The following is a 22,519-nucleotide window of genomic DNA, read 5'->3' on the forward strand; positions in this document are numbered from 1 at the left end:
ACAGGTTAGTGTTCATCACGAACGTGGTTTTGCAGTCAGTGCAATGTTTACAAATACGGAGTTGGCAGATGCCCATTTGATGTATGGATTAGCAAGGGGCAACAGCCATGGCGCGGTACGTTTGTATCGAGACAGATATCCAGAACGAAGGTGTCCTGACAGGAAGATGTTCGAAGCAATTTATCGGCATCTTAGGGAGCACGGAACATTCCAGCCTATGACTCGTGACTGGGGAAGACCTAGAACGACGAGGACACCTGCAATGGACGAGGCAATTCTTCGTGCAGTTGATGATAACCCTAATGTCAGCGTCAGAGAAGTTGCTGCTGTACAAGGTAACATTGACCACGTTACTGTATGGAAAGTGCTACGGGAGAACCAGTTGTTTCTGTACCATGTACAGCGTGTGCAGGCACTACCAGCAGCTGATTGGCCTCCACGGGTACACTTCTGCGAATGGTTCATCGAACAATGTGTCAGTCCTCATTTCAGTGCAAATGTTCTCTTTACGGATGAGGCTTCATTCCAACGTGATCAAACTGTAAATTTTCACAATCAACATGTGTGGGCTGACGAGAATCCGCACACAATTGTGCAATCACGTCATCAACACAGATTTTCTGTGAACGTTTGGGCAGGTGTCTTGATTGGGCCCCATGTTCTTCCACCTACGCTCAATGGAGCACGTCATCATGATTTCAAACGGGATGCTCTACCTGTGCTGCTAGAACATGTGCCTTTACAAGTACGACACAACATGTGGTTCATGCACGATGGAGTTCCTGCACATTTCAGTCGAAGTGTTCGTACGCTTCTCATCAACAGATTCGGTGACCGATGGATTGGTAGAGGCGGACCAATTCCATGGCCTTCCCGCTCTCCTGACCTCAACCCTCTTGACTTTCATTTATGGGGGCATTTGAAAGCTCTTGTCTACGCAACCCCGGTACCAAATGTAGAGACTCTTCGTGCTCGTATTGTGGACGGCTGTGATACAATACGCCATTCTCCAGGGCTGCATCAGCGAATCAGGGATTCCATGCAACAGAGTGTGGATGCATGTATCCCCACTAACGGAGGACATTTTGAACATTTCCTGTAACAAAGTGTTTGAAGTCACACTGGTACGTTCTGTTGCTGTGTGTTTCCATTCCACGATTAATGTGATTTGAAGAGAAGTAATAAAATGAGCGCTAACATGGAAAGTAAGCATTTCTGGACACATGTCCGCATAAAATATTTTCTTTCTTTGCGTGTGAGGAATGTTTCCTGAAAGTTTGGCAGTACCTTTTTGTAACACCCTGTATAGCTGCTCACTTGACAAAAGATCTGTATCCAAACATTGGGAAGTTGCACAAATCACACCAATATTCAATAAAAGTAGTAGGAGTAATCCACTAAATTACAGGCCCTTATCATCAACGATGATATGCAGCAGGATTCTGGAGCATATTTTGTGGTCAAACATTATGAATTACCACGACGAATACAGTCTATTGACACACAGTCAACATAGATTTAGGAAACATTGTTCTTATGAAACAACTAGTTCTTTACACATACGAAGTATTGGATGCTACTGACAAGGGATTTCAAACTGATTCTGTATTTTTAGATTTCCAGAAGGCTTTGACACTGTACCATTCAAGCAGCTTGTAGTGAAATTGCATGCTTATTCCAATTGTCTCCGTTATGGGACTGGATTCATGATTTCCTGTCAGAGAGGTCACAGTTCATAATAACTGAAAGTCACTGAATAAAACAAACGATTTCTGGCATTCCCCATGGAAGGGTTATAGGCCCCCTTCTGTTTCTTAAAAGTAAAGTTGTCACAAGATCAAAACAAATTGCAGAATGATTTAGAAAAGATATCTGTATGTGTTCTCTGAGTCTTTCGCAGCGGCATGACTGGATAAAAATCATCTTTGTTTGAAAGCCACATCAATTCCAATGAAATTCTCAAGTTTTCGATAGCTAGCTCCACCATCGTCGTGCTGGGACTGGCACTATTTCCTGCTTATATATTTACGATTACCGCCACTGGCATCCACCAAAGAGGGCTGTAACGATGCGTGCGCGGAAGGCATGTTGAGCAGCTCATAGCAGCAAGCCCGCTGCGGGACCAAGTGACATCTGGTGGCACAAGGGGCCAGCACCATGTCTGAAACTGCAGACTCCACCTCCCTACAAGTGTTAAGCGTCCGCCATTGCTTCCTTTTGACATCCAAAGCCCACCCCCATTCCCTACTTGGTGTGTAGTCCTTGTCTCTGTTGAAATTGTTGCGGTTCGTTCTAATCTCAGCCACCTCTTTTATAACTGAGTCCCAGTATGTTGGCGCATGAGCCATGACTCTTGTGTTCTCAAACTGTATTTTCTGTCAGCTTTCAAGACAATGCTCAACTATGGCTGAATTGTTGAGCTCCCTTTGCTTAATATGTTTCTTGTGTTTGGCGCAATGCTCCGCAACTGTGCAAACTGTCTGGCCTATGTAGATGCTGCTGCACTTGCAAGAGACACTATACACACCAAGCACACAAAGAGCTATGTCGTCTTCAACAAGGCGCAATATTCTCATATCTTGGGATCTTGGAGGCGGGCCATAACACTGGTCTCAATCCATGTCTCTGCAGTAGATGTCCTTAACTTGCTGTTCATTGCCCCACAGTATGGCAGGGAGCTGCTGGCTTGGCATCATCTGCCGATTCATAAGGTGTCCTTCCTCGGTGACACCTGAAAGCATTTGCAATTTCTCTTTTGCTGTAGACTTTCTCCCTGAGCATGTGCCTCAAGTGCTGTAATTCAACCTGTAGGTGGTCATCGTCTGAAATAACTTCAGCCTTACGTACTAATGTGTTCAGGACTGCTTTCTTGTGTACAGGGTGGTGAAAACTACCTGCATTCAAATACCGATCAGTGTGCCTTGGTTTCCTGTACACTGAATGACCAAGCTGGCCTCCTGCCCACTCAACTAAAACGTCTAAGAACAGTAGCTTGCCTTCCATCTTCATCTCAACGGTAAATTTAATGTTGGGCTGTACACCATTTATGTGCGCCACCTGTATATTTTCACCGTAAGGACATATCAGGATGGTGTCGTCGACGTACCTACAGAAGCAAGACAGATGCAACACTGCCGAGTTCAAATCCTAATCCTCAAAGTGCTCCATGTAGAAATTTGTGACTGCAGGAGACACTGGAGCCCATTGCTGTGCCTTCCGCCATTTCATAACATTCATCGCAGCAGAAGTAGTATGTTGTTTTTAGAACTTCACGGAACAACTTGACTATTCCAGGTGGAAACTGTTAGGCCAAAAAATCCAGCATGTCTTGTAGTACTGGCACACTCGTAAAAAGTGACACCATGTCCAGACAAACCATTACATCATTTCGACCATTTTCATTTTCTTGAGCGTTTCAACAAAGGTTTGCGAGTTTACAACATGGTGTTCACATGACCCAGTTTTGGGACTAATAATCCTGCAAGATATTTTGCCACTCTTTAGATGGGCGAGCTGACTGCAGTAGCAATTGGCTTAAGAACAACATGTTCCTTATGCATCTTTGGCAATCCATAACGCCTGGAAGGTCTGGCGGTGTGAGGCATTAATTTCTTCACCACTTCATTTGTAAACCAGATTCCTATAATAACTTCCCTGTCCTCTTGACTATGGTATTTGTAGGATCACAACTAAGCTGGCATGCATCATCACATATAAATTTAGCACCTTCATATGGTAGTCTTCAGTGTTCAGAACCATGGTGGCATTTCCTTTGTCGGCTGGCAAGACAACCAAGCCCTCTTCGTCACGCAACAAGCGCAGGCCATAGCGTTCCTCCAAGCTAATATTTGATTTTGGTGGCTTAGATTTCAACAGAGGATGGCTGGCAGTAAAGTCTGACATCCTCAGATGCATCACGAGAGAGTTGCTGAATGCACTGCTATATGCCACTAATAATCTCCAAAACTGGCAGACGTCACAGGACTGGTGAAAAATTAAGGCCTTTAGTCAGCATTGCCACAGAGCCGTCGTCCAGTTTGGTTTTGGAGAGATTAACAACTGTTCTGTAGGCCTTATAATTCTCCACTTCAGTTCTTCCATGAGTTAAGTGGTCAAACTTGTTACACTGCTTAGACGTTGCCACGAATGGCGACAAAGTTGATGACAATAAAACAGGTTTCTGGCATTAAAATCCAGCTCATACCTTGTCTGCCATATCCGCTGTCTCACTATAGCATGACTTGTCCTCTTCAAAATTGTGTCCACTGCAGCAGTTCGGATGTGGTGCTTCACTACAGCAAATCGAGGAATTACCTCCTTGTCCTAGCAGCATCACAAAAATGCTAAAGAACTCAGCAGATGTGATTTCTTTTTGCACAGTTTTCCAGCAATTTCACACTGCACATTATGTCCTCATCATAAAGGAAAGTTATTTCCTCTGGGTCTTTCACAGCAGTGTGACGGAATAAAATCTTCTCGGTTTTCAAGCCGCATCAATTCCAATAATATTTCTGAATAGTTTTACTCCTGATAAAGATGGCAGAGCTAGCCATCGAAAGCCCGAGAATTTTACTGGAGAACTTCTAACGTTCTTCATGACTAAGAGAGAGAGAGAGAGAGAGAGAGAGAGAGAGAGAGAGAGAGAGAGTGTGTGTGTGTGTGTGTGTGTGTGTGTGTGTGTGTGTGTGTGTGGGCGCGCGCGCGCTCGCATACTTCCCACTTCTCTTATACGAGTCAACTTACTTGGTGTATACAGCCAATCTTCCTCTCTGGATAGCTGGCTTCTGGTATCTCTGCAAACTACTTCTTCGAAGAATGATGCAAGTTACAGGAACCTTAAAGATTCTCTCACCACTTGCGAAATAATTCGGTACTCAAAGAATACTTTTCAATAACTACTGGTATATTTGAGCTTCGTAAGAACAAAATTCACACTTCACACACAAACATTTAACTTCTGGTAAGTAATTCTTATCATCTCACATTAGAAAAGAGTTGGCTTGACAACCATGTCTCTACTGCAAACATATCGTAAAATATGTCTTGCCTCCAGCAAGTCCAAGATAACAGTTTATTCACAATTCAGAATCTCAATTATTCTTTTGCCACTAACAATAATCACAATTACAAACAGCACAGAATAACCCAGAAGTTCCTTGGTTCCTCCGTGTGCTTTCACTACGACTTCCATGGATTGCCCGACAGCACTTATCAGTGCCGTTCAAATGCCGTGTCGACCTTTTGCTCATGACTATTTCACATCTGCACACACACAGAGAGGTGACACGCAGTAGATAGGGTTCCTTTCTCCCACTCACATCTAAAATATCGTGTGTTTGAGAAGGTGGAGGGCCGAGTGATTCTAGAATTTATGCGGATATTTTTGAAACACTACAAATTTTATTGGAATTGACATGGCTTGAAAACTGAGAAGATATTATCCATATCTGTATGGTGTGAAAACTGTCAGTTGACCCTAAATAATATAAAGTGTGAGGTCATTCACATGAGTGTTAAAAGGAATCTGTTAAACAGTCAAATCTCTAGTCCGTAAATTCAACAAAATACCTAGAAATTATAATTACAAACAACTTAAATTGAAAGAAAATACAGAAAATGTAGTGGGGAAGGCACACCAAAGGCTATGTTTAATTGCCAGAACACTTTGCAAATGTAACAGGTCTACTAAAGAGACTGCGTACACTACACTTGTCCATTCTCTTTTGGAGTACTGCAGTGTTGTTTGGGATCCTTACCAGATAGGATTAACAGGGTACATCATCAGGAAAGTTCAGAGATGAGCAGTACATTTTGTATTATTGCGAAATAGGGAAGAGAGTGTCACTGACATGATACACGATTTGCAGTGGACATAATTAAAACAAAGGCGTTTTTTGTTGTGGCGGAATCTTCTCACAAAATTTAAATCACCAACTTCCTCCTCCAAATGCGATAATATTTTTTTGTTGCTGACCTACATAGGGAGAAACGATCAGCATAATAAAATAAGGGAAATCAGAGCTCGCACGTAAAGATATAGGTATTTGTTTTTTTTCTGCATGCTGTTCAAGATTAGAATAATAGAGAATTATTGTGAAGGTGGTTCAATGAACACTCTGCCAGGCACTGAAGTGTGATTTGCAGGGTGTCCATGTAGATGTCTATACAGACGTGGAACTAATGACAGAAAATACTAAACTGAAAATTATTACAAAAGATAAAATTCAAAATTACAAGCAATGCCCCACAAAAGTGCTTTGTAACCTATTGATTGCAACATGTGGAAATGTGCTTACTGTCCTGGTGAAACTGAGATACATAAAATTTTGGCGAAAATTCAACTGAAAAGTACAATTTCAACAGTGGGTTTAAGTTGACTGTTGTAATCTAGAGACTTTGGAGAAATATTCAGAAGAGTTTATTGACTTATTCTGCAGAAAGTTGGCTCTTTGGTTCAGCACGACTTCATTGCCAAGCGGCAGAGATATTTTCTTAACTGCGCAAAAGACATCTTGAAGGAATTGGAACTTGTCATGTATGATTTTTCTGAAAATTACAGCATAGTTCTACAAGATGAAGCTCAGAGTTATCACTGGACAAACCAACTCTTTGTTATATCTTTCAAAGAAGAAGACAAAGTTGAACATCTTAGTTATGTAATTGTTTCTGATTCATCATACCACAACAGAGTTGCTGTATACACTTTTCAAAAAACTCTAACTTTTCTGATGGCCACATTTAAAAACCTTTCAAAAAACTTATTCTACTTTTCAGATGGGCCTGCTGCCCAACACAAAATAATAAAAAAAGAACTTCTTAACCTCTTGTTTCCACGAGGAAGATTTTGAAGTGAAAGCAGAGTGGCACTTTTTTTCCACAGTAAATGCCAAAGGGGTTTGTGACGGGTTGGAGGATCTGTAAAGAGATTGGCAGCTCGCGCCAGTTTGCAAAGACCCTATAGAAACCAAATACAAACCCCACTGCAACTTTTCAAATGGGCTGTAAAAAACATTATCAATGTAGACTTTGCATATTCAGCTTAAGAAGACTATGTTGAACCAGAATGTTTTTTCAAAAATCACTTTGAACAAGCACTGACTACCAAAGGAACACATTCATTCCAAGAATTAGAACAATAATATTGGTCAAAAGCTTTGCTTTTAACTCAGAAGTCTGCAAAAAGAAAGAGTCAAAATCTCTTGATACACTAAAATTAGCAGACTTGTCAGGTGACACCACTGTTGTCTATCAAGCAAACTGGTGGCTCAGGTGTGCCTTATCAGCGAAATGAAGAACTCGATGAAACAAAAGTAACATTTCTGTAACAGCTGGGCCACCTACATCATTCTCATATCCACCTCATGCCAATATTCTGTGAGTCTCAGTAATGGAAGTTCTGGTGAAAATAAATCCTGCAAGTCCTTCTGGAAGAACTTAAACTTGAAAGTGATGTGTACTAAACAAATGAAGCCTTTTCAAACTTAAAATGATAAATAGACCCTGTTACTTAATAGTTAGTTTTATTCTGGAGTATCTACTTGAACCTTTATCACAACAGTGTTCATGTTTATTTTTTATAAAAATGTCAATATTAGTAATGCTATACTAATTAACAAGAGCACACAGGTGAATTATTGGAAATAGAGCTTCAGTCTTCATTTGATTTACTAATGAAGAAATTATCACCCCAAATTTATATTTTGCCTTGTGATTTCCAACAATACTAGCTACTCAGGAATAAAATTTGGAAATTTTAAATTACATACTTTTTCGGGAAAAAATAAATTAAAATCGTGTTTTGAAAAAATTTTACTATATTAATTTACATATTATTGTATACCACAGGAAAGGTCATGAAAAATGCTGTAGCTCAACTAGAAAAGCTTCTACAGCAACTCTGAAAACTGTCATTCCCTGTTTCTGGGCCCTTTTAGGATAACTTTACAACTATGTATTTCAGAAACAAGATGACACACTCAGTAAAATTTCCTATTTTTCTAAGTCTATACCAACAGTGCACCTGCACCAACTTTCAATAAAATCCAAGATAGTGAGGTAGAAAATGGTCTTTTCTGAGTTGATTCGACATGGAATGACCCCATTGTGAGACTAAACTAACTACATATTTCAGCCAGGCTCTCGTATCTTAGCACTACAAAAGAGGAAAAGAAAAGAGGAAACTTGTCTACAACCCTGTCAGCTATAGTCAAACAATGGAATGCAGTCTCCTCTTCCATCAATTTCAGTGTTCTATACGATACAGCAAGTGACCTTGTTTTATTTTTGTTGTAAATGAATCATCATATTTTCACTTCATGAATGAAATCAGAAAAGTTGACATCAGTGCCTCTACAGGTACTACTGCTGAACCCAACAACACATTTGCAACAGTGATACATCACCAGCAGACATTCTGTAAGAGTAAACCCTACAAAGTGACTAGTCTGGTAAACACGCTTTCCTCTCATTGCAAGCTCTATTTATTTGATCCATATAGCAGGAGACTTTGCATTATATACATCTCCTGCCTATGGCGTCCACACATTTTGAACATGAAGGTAAGAATGTGATTAACGAAAACAATTCAGTTTAAAAATTATGGATTTTAACTGCATGCAATATGAAATACACTAATCATAAGTGGTGAAACACTTTTGTAGTGGGTGTGCCTCTCAAGGAGTTTAGAAGCAGCACAGGAAACTGTTTAAATATATTATTAACTTCACGCAAATAATTTCCGAGATTAAGGTAACTTACCAGACCACAAGGAGTCTGCCTTTTTCTTTTCTTCTTCTTCAGTCAAAACATTTTGTTCTTCCAGTGTTTCTTTGACTTCTTCTTTCTCATCATTTTCAGGAGCCAATTTCTTTCTCCTATAAATGAAGGTAATGTAAACTGAGGTAAATGGCAGTCAAATATAAATGAAACTAATTAACATATTGAGAAAATTATAGTTATACCAGGAAAAGCGATCTGAAGAGAGAATAGAGTAGCACACAGAAGTAAATCTTTTAAGAATCCTTTCTAATCCTGCACTATATTGTGGCATTCAAGTTCTGTCTTAAGGGGAAAGAAGCTTTAAATATCACACCGAAAAAAAAGTTATGTAATTATTATTATTATTTTGCAGGTACATATCTGCAGTCACGATACACTTTGAAGTACTCGGGCCACATATTGTATCATACGACACCCCACCTAATGTGCTGCATCATTTTGTTTTGGCTCCTCTAGCAGCATGCTATGATATTGTGGTACCGGAATTTAAATGTGTACTAAGACTGCAGACAGGCACCTATAGAAAAAAAGGAATTAATTTTATTAACTTTATTTTTTGAGGTGATTTTTAAACCTTAGGACTACCTCTCGTAGTTGCATATTCGTTATCATATCACTTGATCAAAGTATCAAAAAGAGATAAAAGCCACAACTGGATAAGTACTTCCATTAAAGTTTACTTTTAAAGTGGAATAAGTGTGTAAGAGTAACATACCATGAGGACAATCACTTCTGGATGCACACATTAAAATTATTCTTAAAAATCTTAAAATAAGAGACTGAAATCTGTGACATATTACTAAACTTTGAAACAAATAATAATGTAGCTTACCTCAATCTTTTAGCAGATTTGGTTTTCAACTTTTTGGAACTTCTCTTTCGTTTTCCCTTCTCTTCTGGTTCCTCTTCACTTGCGTCATCATTGGCTTCTTCGTTTTCATCCGATTCTTCTTCTGAAGGTGGGTTGCTTTCAGCTCCTACAAATGAAAATGATTTTTGTGCAACTTGCATTCTTCTTTGGTCAAGAACTTACATTACTGACCTAAAGTCAAAATGAGAAATGATACAAGGAACAAACAGTTCTAATTACATCAACCACAAGAAGAATTCAGTTTAAATAACACAAAGTCACAATACTTCATTGCATAACAAATCTGAGCTAGCAAAGTCCTGAACATTCTTCCTGTAACTGTACATTTTTTTTAATATTCCACTTAAATAAAAGACAGACAAAATAAACAGCTCTTCAACACTTCTTTTAATTTTCTCCAGTTCTCATAAGGGAAACTACCTCATTTTCTTCAAAATAATTAATTTAAAAACACAAATTTACATACTTAATCAATTGCTGATAGAAGTTACACATATTTATGTAGCTGACCAAAACAATAAATGAACTATAATAAGGTCTACAGTGTATATCACTATGTAACAAGATGAACGTTACAATGTCCATATAGCAACTCAGAAGATCAGTGTAGGAGCCCTTATTTTCACTGTACCAGGTAGGCAAAATCATGTGAAATCTTATAAGAAGTGAAGTTTTATATGGTGTTTATAAATTTTGATTAAAGGCAATCATTAACGGCTGCAGTATAACAAAAGACACAGTTGGGTCATTGCTTGACAAGTGGTCTAGACATTCCAACATGGTGAACATGTATTTTGATAAAGCTTCATGTGAACACTCACACATGTTCCCAATGAACTGATCACTAATTAAATACTTAGATAGAGATAGTCTTTTGTTTGGCCCCATGACGCTGCTTTCAACAGTGTACCCCTAAGTTTTTGGAACCTTTGAGATTACAACTTTTTGCATCCTCCTAAGTGACTTAATAAAAATATTTAATGACCATTTCTCACATGGATAATTTGAGGCAAAGTCAGAAAAGCCACTTAAAAAAAAGTGAAGTTTAGCTTTTTATACCTTCGGAAGTGTGTGTGTGTGCTAAACCTGAAAATTTTGCATGTGATAAATTACCAACACAGTGTCTTCAAACATAAAATTTTATTCTCTTACTGCTTTCCCATAGTTTATAAATTGAGGACACAGTTTATGTTTTCTTTATAAGACAGCCCAAAATGGGAGTCTTCAGTACACATTTGCAAAAAATTATTTTTTGCAAACTTTTTAAAATAATTTTCATTAGAAAGGCCATGTTCTAAACCACTTCCAAACTAAATTTGGTTCTGCAATGCGAGAATGTAAGAATAATTAGTGGCAAAGTGAAAGTGCAGTGAAAATACAGTCATATTCTGCTGTAACTAAAATCTGACATTTTTTATTATATTTTACAGTTGTTTCTGGGGAAAGTAACATCAAAAATCCTGAGGAATAGGCAGTGAGCTTGAGTCAGAACAACTCGAAAAAATACAAAAAATAAAAGTGTCTTCTTGTGACTGATCATGACATTTCAGTTGCAACTGATCATGACATATTTCAGTCAGTTTTCTTTTGTTAGAACCACAGAATCAAACTTGATATAGACTTGTCAACCCCCACCACAAAAGGCACCCACAAATACTGAAGGAACCTCATTGGCAATGGAAGCTTCATCACGATGATACCGCAAGTTGCTAATGCTGTTATGAGTTCCTGGCACAAAAACACATATCTACAGTACCCCAAAAACCTTATAGTCTCAACCTGGCTCCGTATGACTTTTTTTTTTTTTTTCTTAAACTGATAGCTGAAAAGGAACTTCAAAGATGTCACTTCAACAATGAGGCCAAAGCAGCGAAAACTTAACAGTGACCCTGAAGAGTATGTCAATGAATGACTTCCAGCACATCTTCCAGGAATGACAAAGGAGGAGGGAGAAGTAGATTGCATTTGGGGGGGGGGGGGGACAAAGGTACGCACGAGTGATTTTTTATAATAAAGTGACATCTGGGCATTGGTGCCAGTCTTTATTAAACATCCACCAAGCAAAATTAATGCTCTAGGTCAGTACAGTTTTGGCAGTTTATTTAGATACTTTGGCACGTGTAAACAACAAATAAGTACTGCATAATTTAACACAAAAATGTCTCCCACCCTACACAGTTTCACTTAACACCACTTTACGTAAAAATGACAAGGCATTTTTAGGCTACATCTTCATATGACAAAATAGTTTTTCGAATAATTTCCATGTCAAGACAGCCCATACAGGTGTGAAGTGCGCATTATTCAGAAAAAGCTCAATAAAGTTTTACTTGTGAAAAAAATGGAAATTAAACACACAGTTTGATGACCTCTGAATCCTTTTGATGACCCCAGAACTCTTGCCCTGTTTTCACTATGCCAGTTGAAACCAAATTTTTGCCACAGACCAGATATTACACACATCTTTAATGTGCATATGTATGGTAACTTTGAACCTCTGAATCTCAGCAAGGGATAATGATATCAAAAAAAGGCTCCATAACAACTTATAGTAAAATTTTCAATTTTGTGCCATGTATAGAAATTACAGAATTGGCCACCCCACAATCTGTACTTTTGGTACCCAAAAATCATGGATCTTGATAACGGATAAAGATTTTTAACAATGATAAAATGGCAATTCTAGATAAATGGCTAAAAATAATGTATAGCATAAATTTGAGCCATAAAGCTATGGCTAGTCATTTAGATATTTGCAACCCATGGCAAAAAAGGCTAAAAACCAATGTTTGCACTTATTTTCCATAAAGTACAGTATCTCCGAACCATTGGATTTTAGTAACAGATAATGATATTGAGAAAAAATTCGAATTTCACCAAGATCACCATCTTAAGAAAGTGTAGTAAACATTTCAACAATATGCCACAAATAAGAATAACAAAATTCCCACAACTGGTACTTGTGGTTCCCAAGAATTGTGGTCCTCCACGGTTTTCTCAGCAACCGTCCTTGAACAAATGGTGCTTTTATATGCCACCTAAGACAAACCCTATGTCACACTTAATGCAAAAGAACACACACATTTGCTCAATTTGCCTGTTCTGTGGGAAGTGTGTAATGTTTAAATTTTGATCCCATCCAGGACGGCTACAGTATGCCCTTCCTTCCGATAGTTATACAATTGTGTGTGTTCCATTTTGGAGCACACTGATGCACGACAACTGTCGTGTATGGGCTCATTTTCTGCATTTTTACAAAAATTATCAACTTTGCCCTCAATCAGCAAACTACTGGAAAGTAGTAGGAGGATAAAATTTTATTTTCGAAGACCGGGTTAGAAACTCATCACATGCAAAGTTTCAGGTTTATTATGCACTTACTTCCAGAGATAAAAAAGCTAAACAGTACAGTTTTATTTGAGCCCCAAGTAAGACAGTGAAGAAAGTTGTACAAGTTGGCCTAGTTTTGTTACTTTCAAAAAAATATTGTTAGAGATATTAGTTCTCAAAGTTGCTGAAAACTGAGGGCTGCACTGTTGAAACAAACAAATGACTACACATCTTCAAGTATTGAACTGTTGAAACAATAAATTTACTGAAGTTCACTGGGAACGTGTGTGTGTTCACACAAAATTTCGTTAAAAACCACGTTTGTCCTGTGGGAACTTTTTCTGGAAGCAGACCACTTGGCACAAAAGAGCCCAGTGACACTTCACACAATATTTATTCAAGAAGTTTCCTTAGCACATTATTGAGTTATTCATTAACCTGAGAAACCCTGACAAGTTTTTCGATATCAAATTGGATTCAACCAATGTGATGGAGGCTACAGCTTCCGAAATTCTACAATGTCAAAATGAAAATTTCTTGGCAAGACAATAAACCTCTGTTGTCTGCATCAAAATTAAACTGATATTTAGATTTTGACTCCTATATTAATGTATTTTGTCAAATATTTTTCAGTGAATAGACATCATTCCCGAAGTCTGACTACAGAAGATTCACAAACTGGCCATCCATGGCAGTAACTATATTACCACAATGCTTTACAGTTACATATTTCTTTCGATGTGCAGTTCCAATTATGGTGAAAGGGTGGTGGTCTAACAACTTGGACTTCACACCCCCTCAGTATCCACATTGCCCAAACAATGTTTTGGTCAGAAGAAAGATGATTTCTTTTTCCTATCCATGATCTTTTCATCATATGGAACTGACTGCCTTATTCAGTGCAGGGCCACTGGCTTCCAATCACTGCTGTTTCATTTCTGGTGCAGAATCTTGGCTCAACATCTCATCCAATGTAACAGATTGGAATGCAGGACAGAGCACTATGGATTACAGGTAAATCTTTCCTGTATTGCTTCCACTGCTGCTGATGATGACATGGATCACCTATCTGCTTTTTTTCTGTAATACATCAAGTTTTACACTGTTTCAGCCAACACCTGAGCACCCATTTTGTATGCAGATCTGGTATAAATACTGAACCACAACATTTCTTATTTACCACAAACAAAGTAGTAACTTTGCCTTCTTTCGCACAATTGCCACTTCTGCCTTTTCGGAGTACAGGAAAATACTCAATGGTGCCAACTGCAGACAAAAGAAAACTATTTTCATTTGTGAGTTTCCTTCCAGTAAAATTATACATAATCTTATGAATTATTTATGGGCACCCTGAATTTTTATTGTTGCTTCAATGGTTATTGAGTTGCAGAGACAGAGCACACGCGCGCACACACAGAAAATTACAACATAAAATATCAGTTTCTGAAGATCTCTAAATAATGTCCATCAATGGTTTCTTTTGTTTTTGGGAGGAGAACAAAACCACATGTAATAAAATATGACAAAGCAGGTGTGTGACTGCTCAAGAACAGCATCAGTCTGGATTGCCCTGTGACAGGCTACATTGTTCTGATGAAATAAGATACCTTGAGAGCCCACATAGGATCATCTTTGAGCACTTTTCTGGGATTATTTTTGAAAGTTTAGTTAAGTCACACACTTGTCAGACGTTTATCATCTGCCACCCAAATGCTGAGTCTTAGTTCTCGGGTTATACGCTGTTTCGAGAAACAGTAAATATAAGACCTTAGAGATGGCAGCTAGTGTAATCTGAACAACATAAGAGTTGGGTGAAATGTTGATAGCCTATCACAAGGATGGTATTATTATAAATGAAAATTTGTTTTTATTGTGTAGGTACCTGTTGCATAATTACTTCAGTCGTGTGTCAACTTGGAGTGCAGAATAATTTATTCAGAAGAAGAAAGAATGCATGTATAATGAATGTGGATTCTCGTGTCTACACACTACCTCACTGTGCAAGCAGTCTGCTATGCATCCATTGCTTGGGAGTTTGTGCTGGTTTTATTGCAATGAAACGGTGACGGAAAAAGAAAATACAAAGGTGACTACGGGTAGAAATTATCTAAACAACAGAGGTGGCAACAATGATTTATTTGCAAATTTCAGAAGATCACAGCACAATTTTAGATTTTCTGCTTGGGAAACTGCTGCGGTACAATTCGCTAACTAGTAACTGCTTTGAAGTATTTCATATGCCTTTCAAAACAAAGCATTTCAGTGCTTATTCCTGAAACTGAGAAATCCTTAAGGGAGGTTCCTAGTTTTTGTGTTATGCTCAATTAACTTTCAACACACTATTGATATTTTATTTTATAAAGTTGTTAACACAACTCGTCAGTAGGAAAAGGGAGAGAAGAAAACATAGTAGGTGAATATGGATTGGGGGGAAAAAATGAAAGAGGAAGCCGCCTTGTAGAATTTTGCACAGAGCATAACTTAATCATAGCTAACACTTGGTTCAAGAATCATAAAAGAAGGTTGTATACCTGGAAGAATCCTGGAGATACTAAAAGGTACCAGATAGATTATATAATGGTAAGACAGATATTTAGGAACCAGGTTTTAAATTGTAAGACGTTTCCAGGGGCAGATGTGGATTCTGACCACAATCTATTGGTTATGAACTGCAGATTGAAACTGAAGAAACCGCAAAAAGCTGGGAATTTAAGGAGATGGGACCTGGATAAACTGAAAGAACCAGAGGTTGTAGAGAGTTTCAGGGAGAGCATAAGGGAACAATTGACAGGAATGGGGGAAAGAAATACGGAAGAAGAAGAATGGGTAGCTCTGAGGGATGAAGTAGTGAAGGCAGCAGACAATCAAGTAGCTAAAAAGACGAGGGCTAATAGAAATCCTTGGGTAACAGAAGAAATATTGAATTTAATTGATGAAAGGAGAAAATATAAAAATGCAGTAAATGAAGGAGGCAAAAAGGAATACAAACGTCTCAAAAATGAGATCGACAGGAAGTGCAAAATCGCTAAGCAGGGTTGGCTAGAGGACAAATGTAAGGATGTAGAGGCTATCTCACTAGGGGTAAGATAGATACTGCCTACAGGAAAATTAAAGAGACCTTTGGAGAGAAGAGAACCACTTGTATGAATATCAAGAGCTCAGATGGAAACCCAGTTCTAAGCAAAGAAGGGAAGGCAAAAAGGTGGAAGGAGTATATAGAGGGTTTATACAAGGGCGATGTACTTGAGGACAATATTATGGAAATGGAAGAGGATGTAGATGAAGATGAAATGGGAGATAAGATACTGCGTGAAGAGTTTGACAGAGCACTGAAAGACCTGAGTCGAAACAAGGCCCCGGAAGCAGACAACATTCCATCAGAACTACTGGTGGCCTTGGGAGAGCCAGTCATGACAAAACTCTACCACCTGGTGAGCACGATGTATGAGACAGGCGAAATACCCTCAGACTTCAAGAAGAATATAATAATTCCAATCCCAAAGAAAGCAGGTGTTGACAGATGTGAAAATTATCGAACTATCAGTTTAATAAGTCACAGCTGCAAAATACTAACGCGAATTCTTTACAGACGAATGGAGAAACTTGTAGAAGCTGACCTCGGGGAAGATCAGTTTGGATTCCGCAGAAATGTTGGAACACGTGAGGCAATACTGACCCTACGACTTATGTTAGAAGCTAGATTAAGGAAGGGCAAACCTACGTTTCTAGCATTTGACAATGTTGACTGGAATACTCTCTTTCAAATTCTGAAGGTGGCAGGGGTAAAATACAGGGAGCGAAAGGCTATTTACAATTTGTACAGAAAGCAGATGGCAGTTATAAGAGTCGAGGGGCATGAAAGGGAAGCAGTGGTTGGGAAGGGAGTGAGGCAGGGTTGTAGCCTCTCCCCGATGTTATTCAATCGGTATATTGAGCAAGCAGTAAAGGAAACAAGAGAAAAATTTGGAGTAGGTATTAAAATTCATGGAGAAGAAGTAAAAACTTTGAGGTTCGCCGATGACATTGTAATTCTGTCAGAGATAGCAAAGGTCTTGGAAGAGCAGTTGAATGGAATGGGCAGTGTCTTGAAAGGAGGATATAAGATGAACATCAACAAAAGCAAAACAAGGATAATGGAATGTAGTCAAATTAAATCAGGTGATGCTGAGGGAATTAGATTAGGAAATGAGACACTTAAAGTTGTAAAGGAGTTTTGCTATTTGGGGAGTAAAATAACTGATGATGGTCGAAGTAGAGAGGATATAAAATGTAGACTGGCAATGGCAAGAAAATAGTTTCTGAAGAAGAGAAATTTGTTGACATCGAGTATAGATCTAAGTGTCAGGAAGTCGTTTCTGAAAGTATTTGTATGGAGTGTAGCCATGTATGGAAGTGAAACATGGACGATAACTAGTTTGGACAAGAAGAGAATAGAAGCTTTCGAAATGTGGTGCTACAGAAGAATGCTGAAGATAAGGTGGGTAGATCACATAACTCATGAGGAGGTATTGAATAGGATTGGGGAGAAGAGAAGTTTGTGGCACAACTTGACTAGAAGAAGGGATCGGTTGGTAGGACATGTTTTGAGGCATCAAGGGATCACAAATTAAGCATTGGAGGGCAGTGTGGAGGGTAAAAATCGTAGAGGGAACCAAGAGATGAATACACTAAGCAGATTCAGAAGGATGTAGGTTGCAGTAGGTACTGGGAGATGAAGAAGCTTGCACAGGATATAGTAGCATGGAGAGCTGCATCAAACCAGTCTCAGGACTTAAGACGACAACAACAACAACACAACTTTAACCACAAAAGATTTTATATACATTCACACCCTTGGACTCAACAAATTCAGGACTGTTACAGCCCCTAAGCTCCACTAGAACGGAAAAGAATTTTTTGCCTCAACAATGTCCATCATTCAATTTCTAGTGTTTTTTTTTGTGGAGCTACACATACCCCATCTTTTCTTTTCTAAGACATTGGTGACCTCAATTATTGTGCTACTACTTGCTGTAGCATGAATGTTTGTCCACAGTTTTCATACACACTTTTCATGAAGCTGTAGGCTTCTTGTTCTCCATTTTCTTACTTTGAGATTTATCTAATTATTTACAATAATAATGATCACAGACTTTTTATCTAATACTTGACGCTCATGGCATTACAACTCACATTTTTGTTCACGCAATCTTCATAAGTTGCTCTCCTTATGATACCTCTTTGTCTGTTGTCTATAAATTTCAGTGTGCTTTCTCTGGAGTCAACAGACATTATGGCACATCAATTGACTCAAAGCATAACCTGAACACACTACGTAACGAAACACGCATAGGCCCCCACTTGCCTATAGTGTGCTAAACAGCGCAACATATTCCCACATAATCCAGGAAGTAATGCACAACTATGCATGACCTCCAATTTGAAGAAATTGTGCATGTGTGCTTGCACTATTGGAAACTACAGGGTGGGGCACGAAATGTGTTACCATTTTGTTTTTGAATATAAACTTTATTGTCAATACAATCTGAAAGGAACACATACTACAATGAAGAGCCATCCATGGAGATTTATTCTAACTCAGCACATGCTCAATATGTCCACCATTTCGTTTCCTAGCTTCCTTCAACGAACACTAAAGTTAGTGATTACCTACGGCAGACGTCTTCCGTAATTTCACTGCAAGCTTGAAGAATAAGTCTTCCGAGCTCCATTAAATCACGTGGACGTTTCGGGATTATTTTTTCCTTTAGGTACCCCCAAAAAAAGAAGTCACATGGATTGAGGTCTGGACTATTGGGGGGGCCAATTTTGTCTGTCATTGAAGCGACCTGGAAACATGAGTGAAATGACCCGCATGTCGAAATGCTCGTGTAAAAACTCCAACACAGTGTTTGCAGTATGTGGCCTTGCTCCATCTTGCATGAACCACTGCGTGTTGAAGGGCAACGCAGTATAGCAAGAAGCTGTGGAATGAAGCTATTGCGAAGCATGCTCAAATAACGCTCCCTGTTCACAGTTTCTTCAAAGAAAAAGGGTCTAATAAGTCCGTGACTGGAAATTGCTGCCCATGCTGTAATCCTCGGAGCAGAATGTTGTCATTCGTGAAGCACTTGTGGGTTTTCAGTGGCCCAAAAGCGAACATTTTGTTTGTTAACCACATCATCTAAATGAAAATGCGCCTCGTCTGAAAACCAAATGTTGTTGCGAGTTTCTTCCCTATTCTCCACCCACTGAGCAAACAGTAGTCTCTGCTGCTTGTGTTCTTCAGTGAGCTTCTGTGCACAGGTCATCTTGTATGGGTACATATGGAGGTCACTTTTAAAAATGCATTGAACGGAGCGTCTGGGTATTCCCAGTTGCACTGCTGCCTTTCTACATGATTTCCTGGGACTTCTCTGTACAGCAACTCGTACCGCTTCAATATTCTCCGACGAACAAACAGGCTTAGGCCGAGGTCGCTTCGCTTCCAATACTGTTCCTTCCTGTACAAATTTATTGCACAACCTGCAGATGGTCTTCTTGCAAGGGACCCATCGTGTGTTAAACAGTTGTTGAAAACGCCTCTTAGTCACAACAAGGCTTTTCGTTTCATGAAAAAGTAACACAATTGGCGACCGTTGCTGTGTCGTTAGTCTTCCATTGTCAGCCATTGCTGCTTACTACTCTCCTAGCGGCAGTATCGTGAATTACACGTCATTTCGTAACTGATTTGTTTTTCCAAGCTCTGCTGGTACTGCTGTAGAGATCCCAGCAGGATATCTAATGTGTGTCGTAAATTGTGAAAGAAACAATTGGTAACACATTTCATGCGTCACCCTGTAAGTGCTTGTGCAAAGCTGAACAATAAAAAGACGTCAAGTGGACCCACCATCAGATCAACTAATTTATCCACAAATGATTCCCTCTCCATATTTTTCTTCTGATACTGGATGGCACATGTTCTGTCTGAAGGGGTGAGCAGGACACAGCTGTACCAACTCTTCTTTTATTACTGAAAAGTTGTCTTAATGGTATTATGTCTCCAGCGGTTTAAAAATTTTGGTACACTATATTTTGACAATTGTCGAATTCTAATATTGAGTATTCTGTTTCACCAGTGCAATAATTTTTCCGCAAGTGTCACATCAGAGCAGATTCAACAAATTTTCTGGGTTATTTGTTGGAAACACTGAAATCCTCAATGGAGATAATAAGATAACGCTGCTTATTGTTGGAAAGCATTTCAAGCTACAGCTGTGTTATAAGGGTGGTATCATTGTTGGCTAACCACATTATGGTGCTAAATGTACTTCTAATGAAGATTGTGCATACGGTGCCAACATGTGACACGCACACTACCAGAAACCAATAAGGCCAAATTTTTTGTTTGAGTTTGCTAGCAAGCCCATCATTCGCTTGGACAAATTAGGATATGAATTAACCAAGTTGTTTTCGACAGTAGAACAGTTAACAGGAAGGCATGTCTTATTTCAGATTACGGTTCAACAAACAAACCTCGAGGTCGATGTTACCTCTTTTTTTTACTGATTTTAAAATGTGTATGTAGCAGATGTTTATTTAACAGATTGAGAGATTTACACAATTCCAAGCATTTACCTTTGAAATAGCTGGTGGCAATGCAAGCATCAAATCTATGACAAACACTGCATAAACTTGAAAATGGGTTGGTTGGTTTGGGAGATTAAAGAGACCAGACTGCTACGGTCATCGGTCCCTTTTTCCAAAAAACTAAAACCACCCAAAGAGAGTAAAAAACGAACAACAAGAAAGACGGCAGACGACACAGGACAAGAAAGACTCAAACAGAGATCAGACAAAACAAATTAAAATCACACAGTGTGAAGGTGGTTGGCCGACCATAGAGATAAAAAAGGAAAAGCCAACCACCGAGAACACATTAAAAACTCAGTTTAAAAACCGTAGGCCAAAGGCCAGAATCAACATAAAATAATAAAATAAAACAGAAACACTCAGATTAAATGATAAAAAACCCCTGCTCGAATAAAACGCAAAACTAAGCTAGCCATAGCAGGGTCATCAGTTAAAAGGGCAGGGAGCGTATCAGGCAGTGATAACGTCTACCTGAGCACAGCTAAAAGGCGACACTTCAACAAAATGTGGACCACAGATAAAACGGAGCCGCAGCGACAGAGGTGGGTCCTCACGGTGCAGAAACGGGCCATGCATCAGCCGAGTGTGCCCAATGCGCAGCCGGCAGAGGACAACAGAATCCTGGCGGGAGACCCGCATGGACGACCGCCACACAGCCGTCGTCGCCTTGATAGGGCGAAGTTTGTTTCGCATGGGCAGGTTGCGCCATTCAGTGTCCCATAGGTTGAAAATTTTGCGGCGTAAGATTGCCCACAAATCAGTCGCCGGGAGGCCAATCTCCAGAGATGGTGCACTGGTGGCCTCTTTCGCCAGGCGGTCAACATGTTCATTGCCGTGTATCCCAACATGGCCAGGGGTCCACACAAAGACCCCAGAGCGGCCGCAATGGGCAAGAGTATGCAGGGACTCCTGGATAGCCATCACCAGACGAGAAGGTGGGAAACACTGGTCGAGAGCTAGTAAACCGCTCAGGGAATCGCTACAGATAACGAAGGACTCACCTGAGCAGAAGCGGATATATGCTAGGGCTCGAAAGATGGCGACCAGCTCAACAGTGTAAATGCTGCAGCCAGCCGGCAAGGAACGTTGTTCGGAATGGTCCCCTAGAGTTAGCACATAACCGACACGACCAGCAACCATCGAGCCGTCAGTGTAAACAATGCCAGAGCCCTGATACGTTGAGAGGATGGAAAGAAAGCGGCGGCGGAAAGCCTCCAGAGGGACTGAGTCCTTTGGGCCCTGTGCAAATTCCAGCTGAAGGCGAGGGTGAGGCACACACCATGGGGGTGTACGCAGAGGTGCCCGGAAAGGAGGCGGAAGAGGTAAAGCCCCAAGCCCGGAGAGAAGCTCTCGGACGCAGACTGCGATCATACATCCAGCCCTGGGCCGGCGTTCTGGAAGATGGACGTGTGACTGTGGGAATAGTAGCCGATAGTTAGGATGCCCAGGAAAGCTGAAAACATGGGCAGCATAAGAACCCAGCAAACGTTGGTGGCGTAACCGCAGTGGAGGGACACCCGCCTCCACAAGTATGCTGTCCACTGGGCTGGTCCGGAAAGCACCAGTGGCAAGGCGTATCCCGCTGTGGAGGATTGGGTCCAGCACCCGCAACACAGATGGGGATGCTGAGTCATAAGACAGGCTCCCATAATCCAGACGGGACTGGATTAACGCCTGGTAGAGCTGTAGGAGAGTAGATCGGTCGGCGCCCCAGCGGGTGTGGCTCAAGCATCGCAGAGCATCTAGATGCCGCCAACACATCTGTTTAAGCCGCCGAATATGAGGCAGCCAAGTCAACCGAGCATCAAAAACCACCCCCAAAAACCTATGTGACTCCACCACTGCAAGGAGTTCGCCGTCAAGACAAAGCCGCGGCTCCAGGTGGACAGTGCGTCGCCGGCAGAAATGCATAACACAGGTCTTGGCTGC

The 22,519-nt window shown here is 40.0% G+C and overlaps 1 protein-coding gene across 2 annotated transcripts in view; it reads right to left on the reverse strand.

The window, feature by feature from the left end:
- LOC124605500 (craniofacial development protein 1) overlaps positions 1 to 22,519 on the reverse strand; it is a 58,750-nt gene that overhangs the window by 12,708 nt on the left and 23,523 nt on the right. For both annotated transcript variants that reach the window (XM_047137228.1, XM_047137229.1), the window contains exons 3-4: positions 9,611 to 9,755; positions 8,758 to 8,873 (exon numbers count right to left, since the gene is read on the reverse strand). In XM_047137228.1, the coding sequence (XP_046993184.1) occupies positions 8,758 to 8,873; positions 9,611 to 9,755 (261 nt within the window). The remainder of the gene's footprint in view (positions 1 to 8,757; positions 8,874 to 9,610; positions 9,756 to 22,519) is intronic.

This window comes from Schistocerca americana, chromosome 3 (assembly GCF_021461395.2).
Source record: "Schistocerca americana isolate TAMUIC-IGC-003095 chromosome 3, iqSchAmer2.1, whole genome shotgun sequence".
NCBI classification, from domain to species: domain Eukaryota; kingdom Metazoa; phylum Arthropoda; class Insecta; order Orthoptera; family Acrididae; genus Schistocerca; species Schistocerca americana.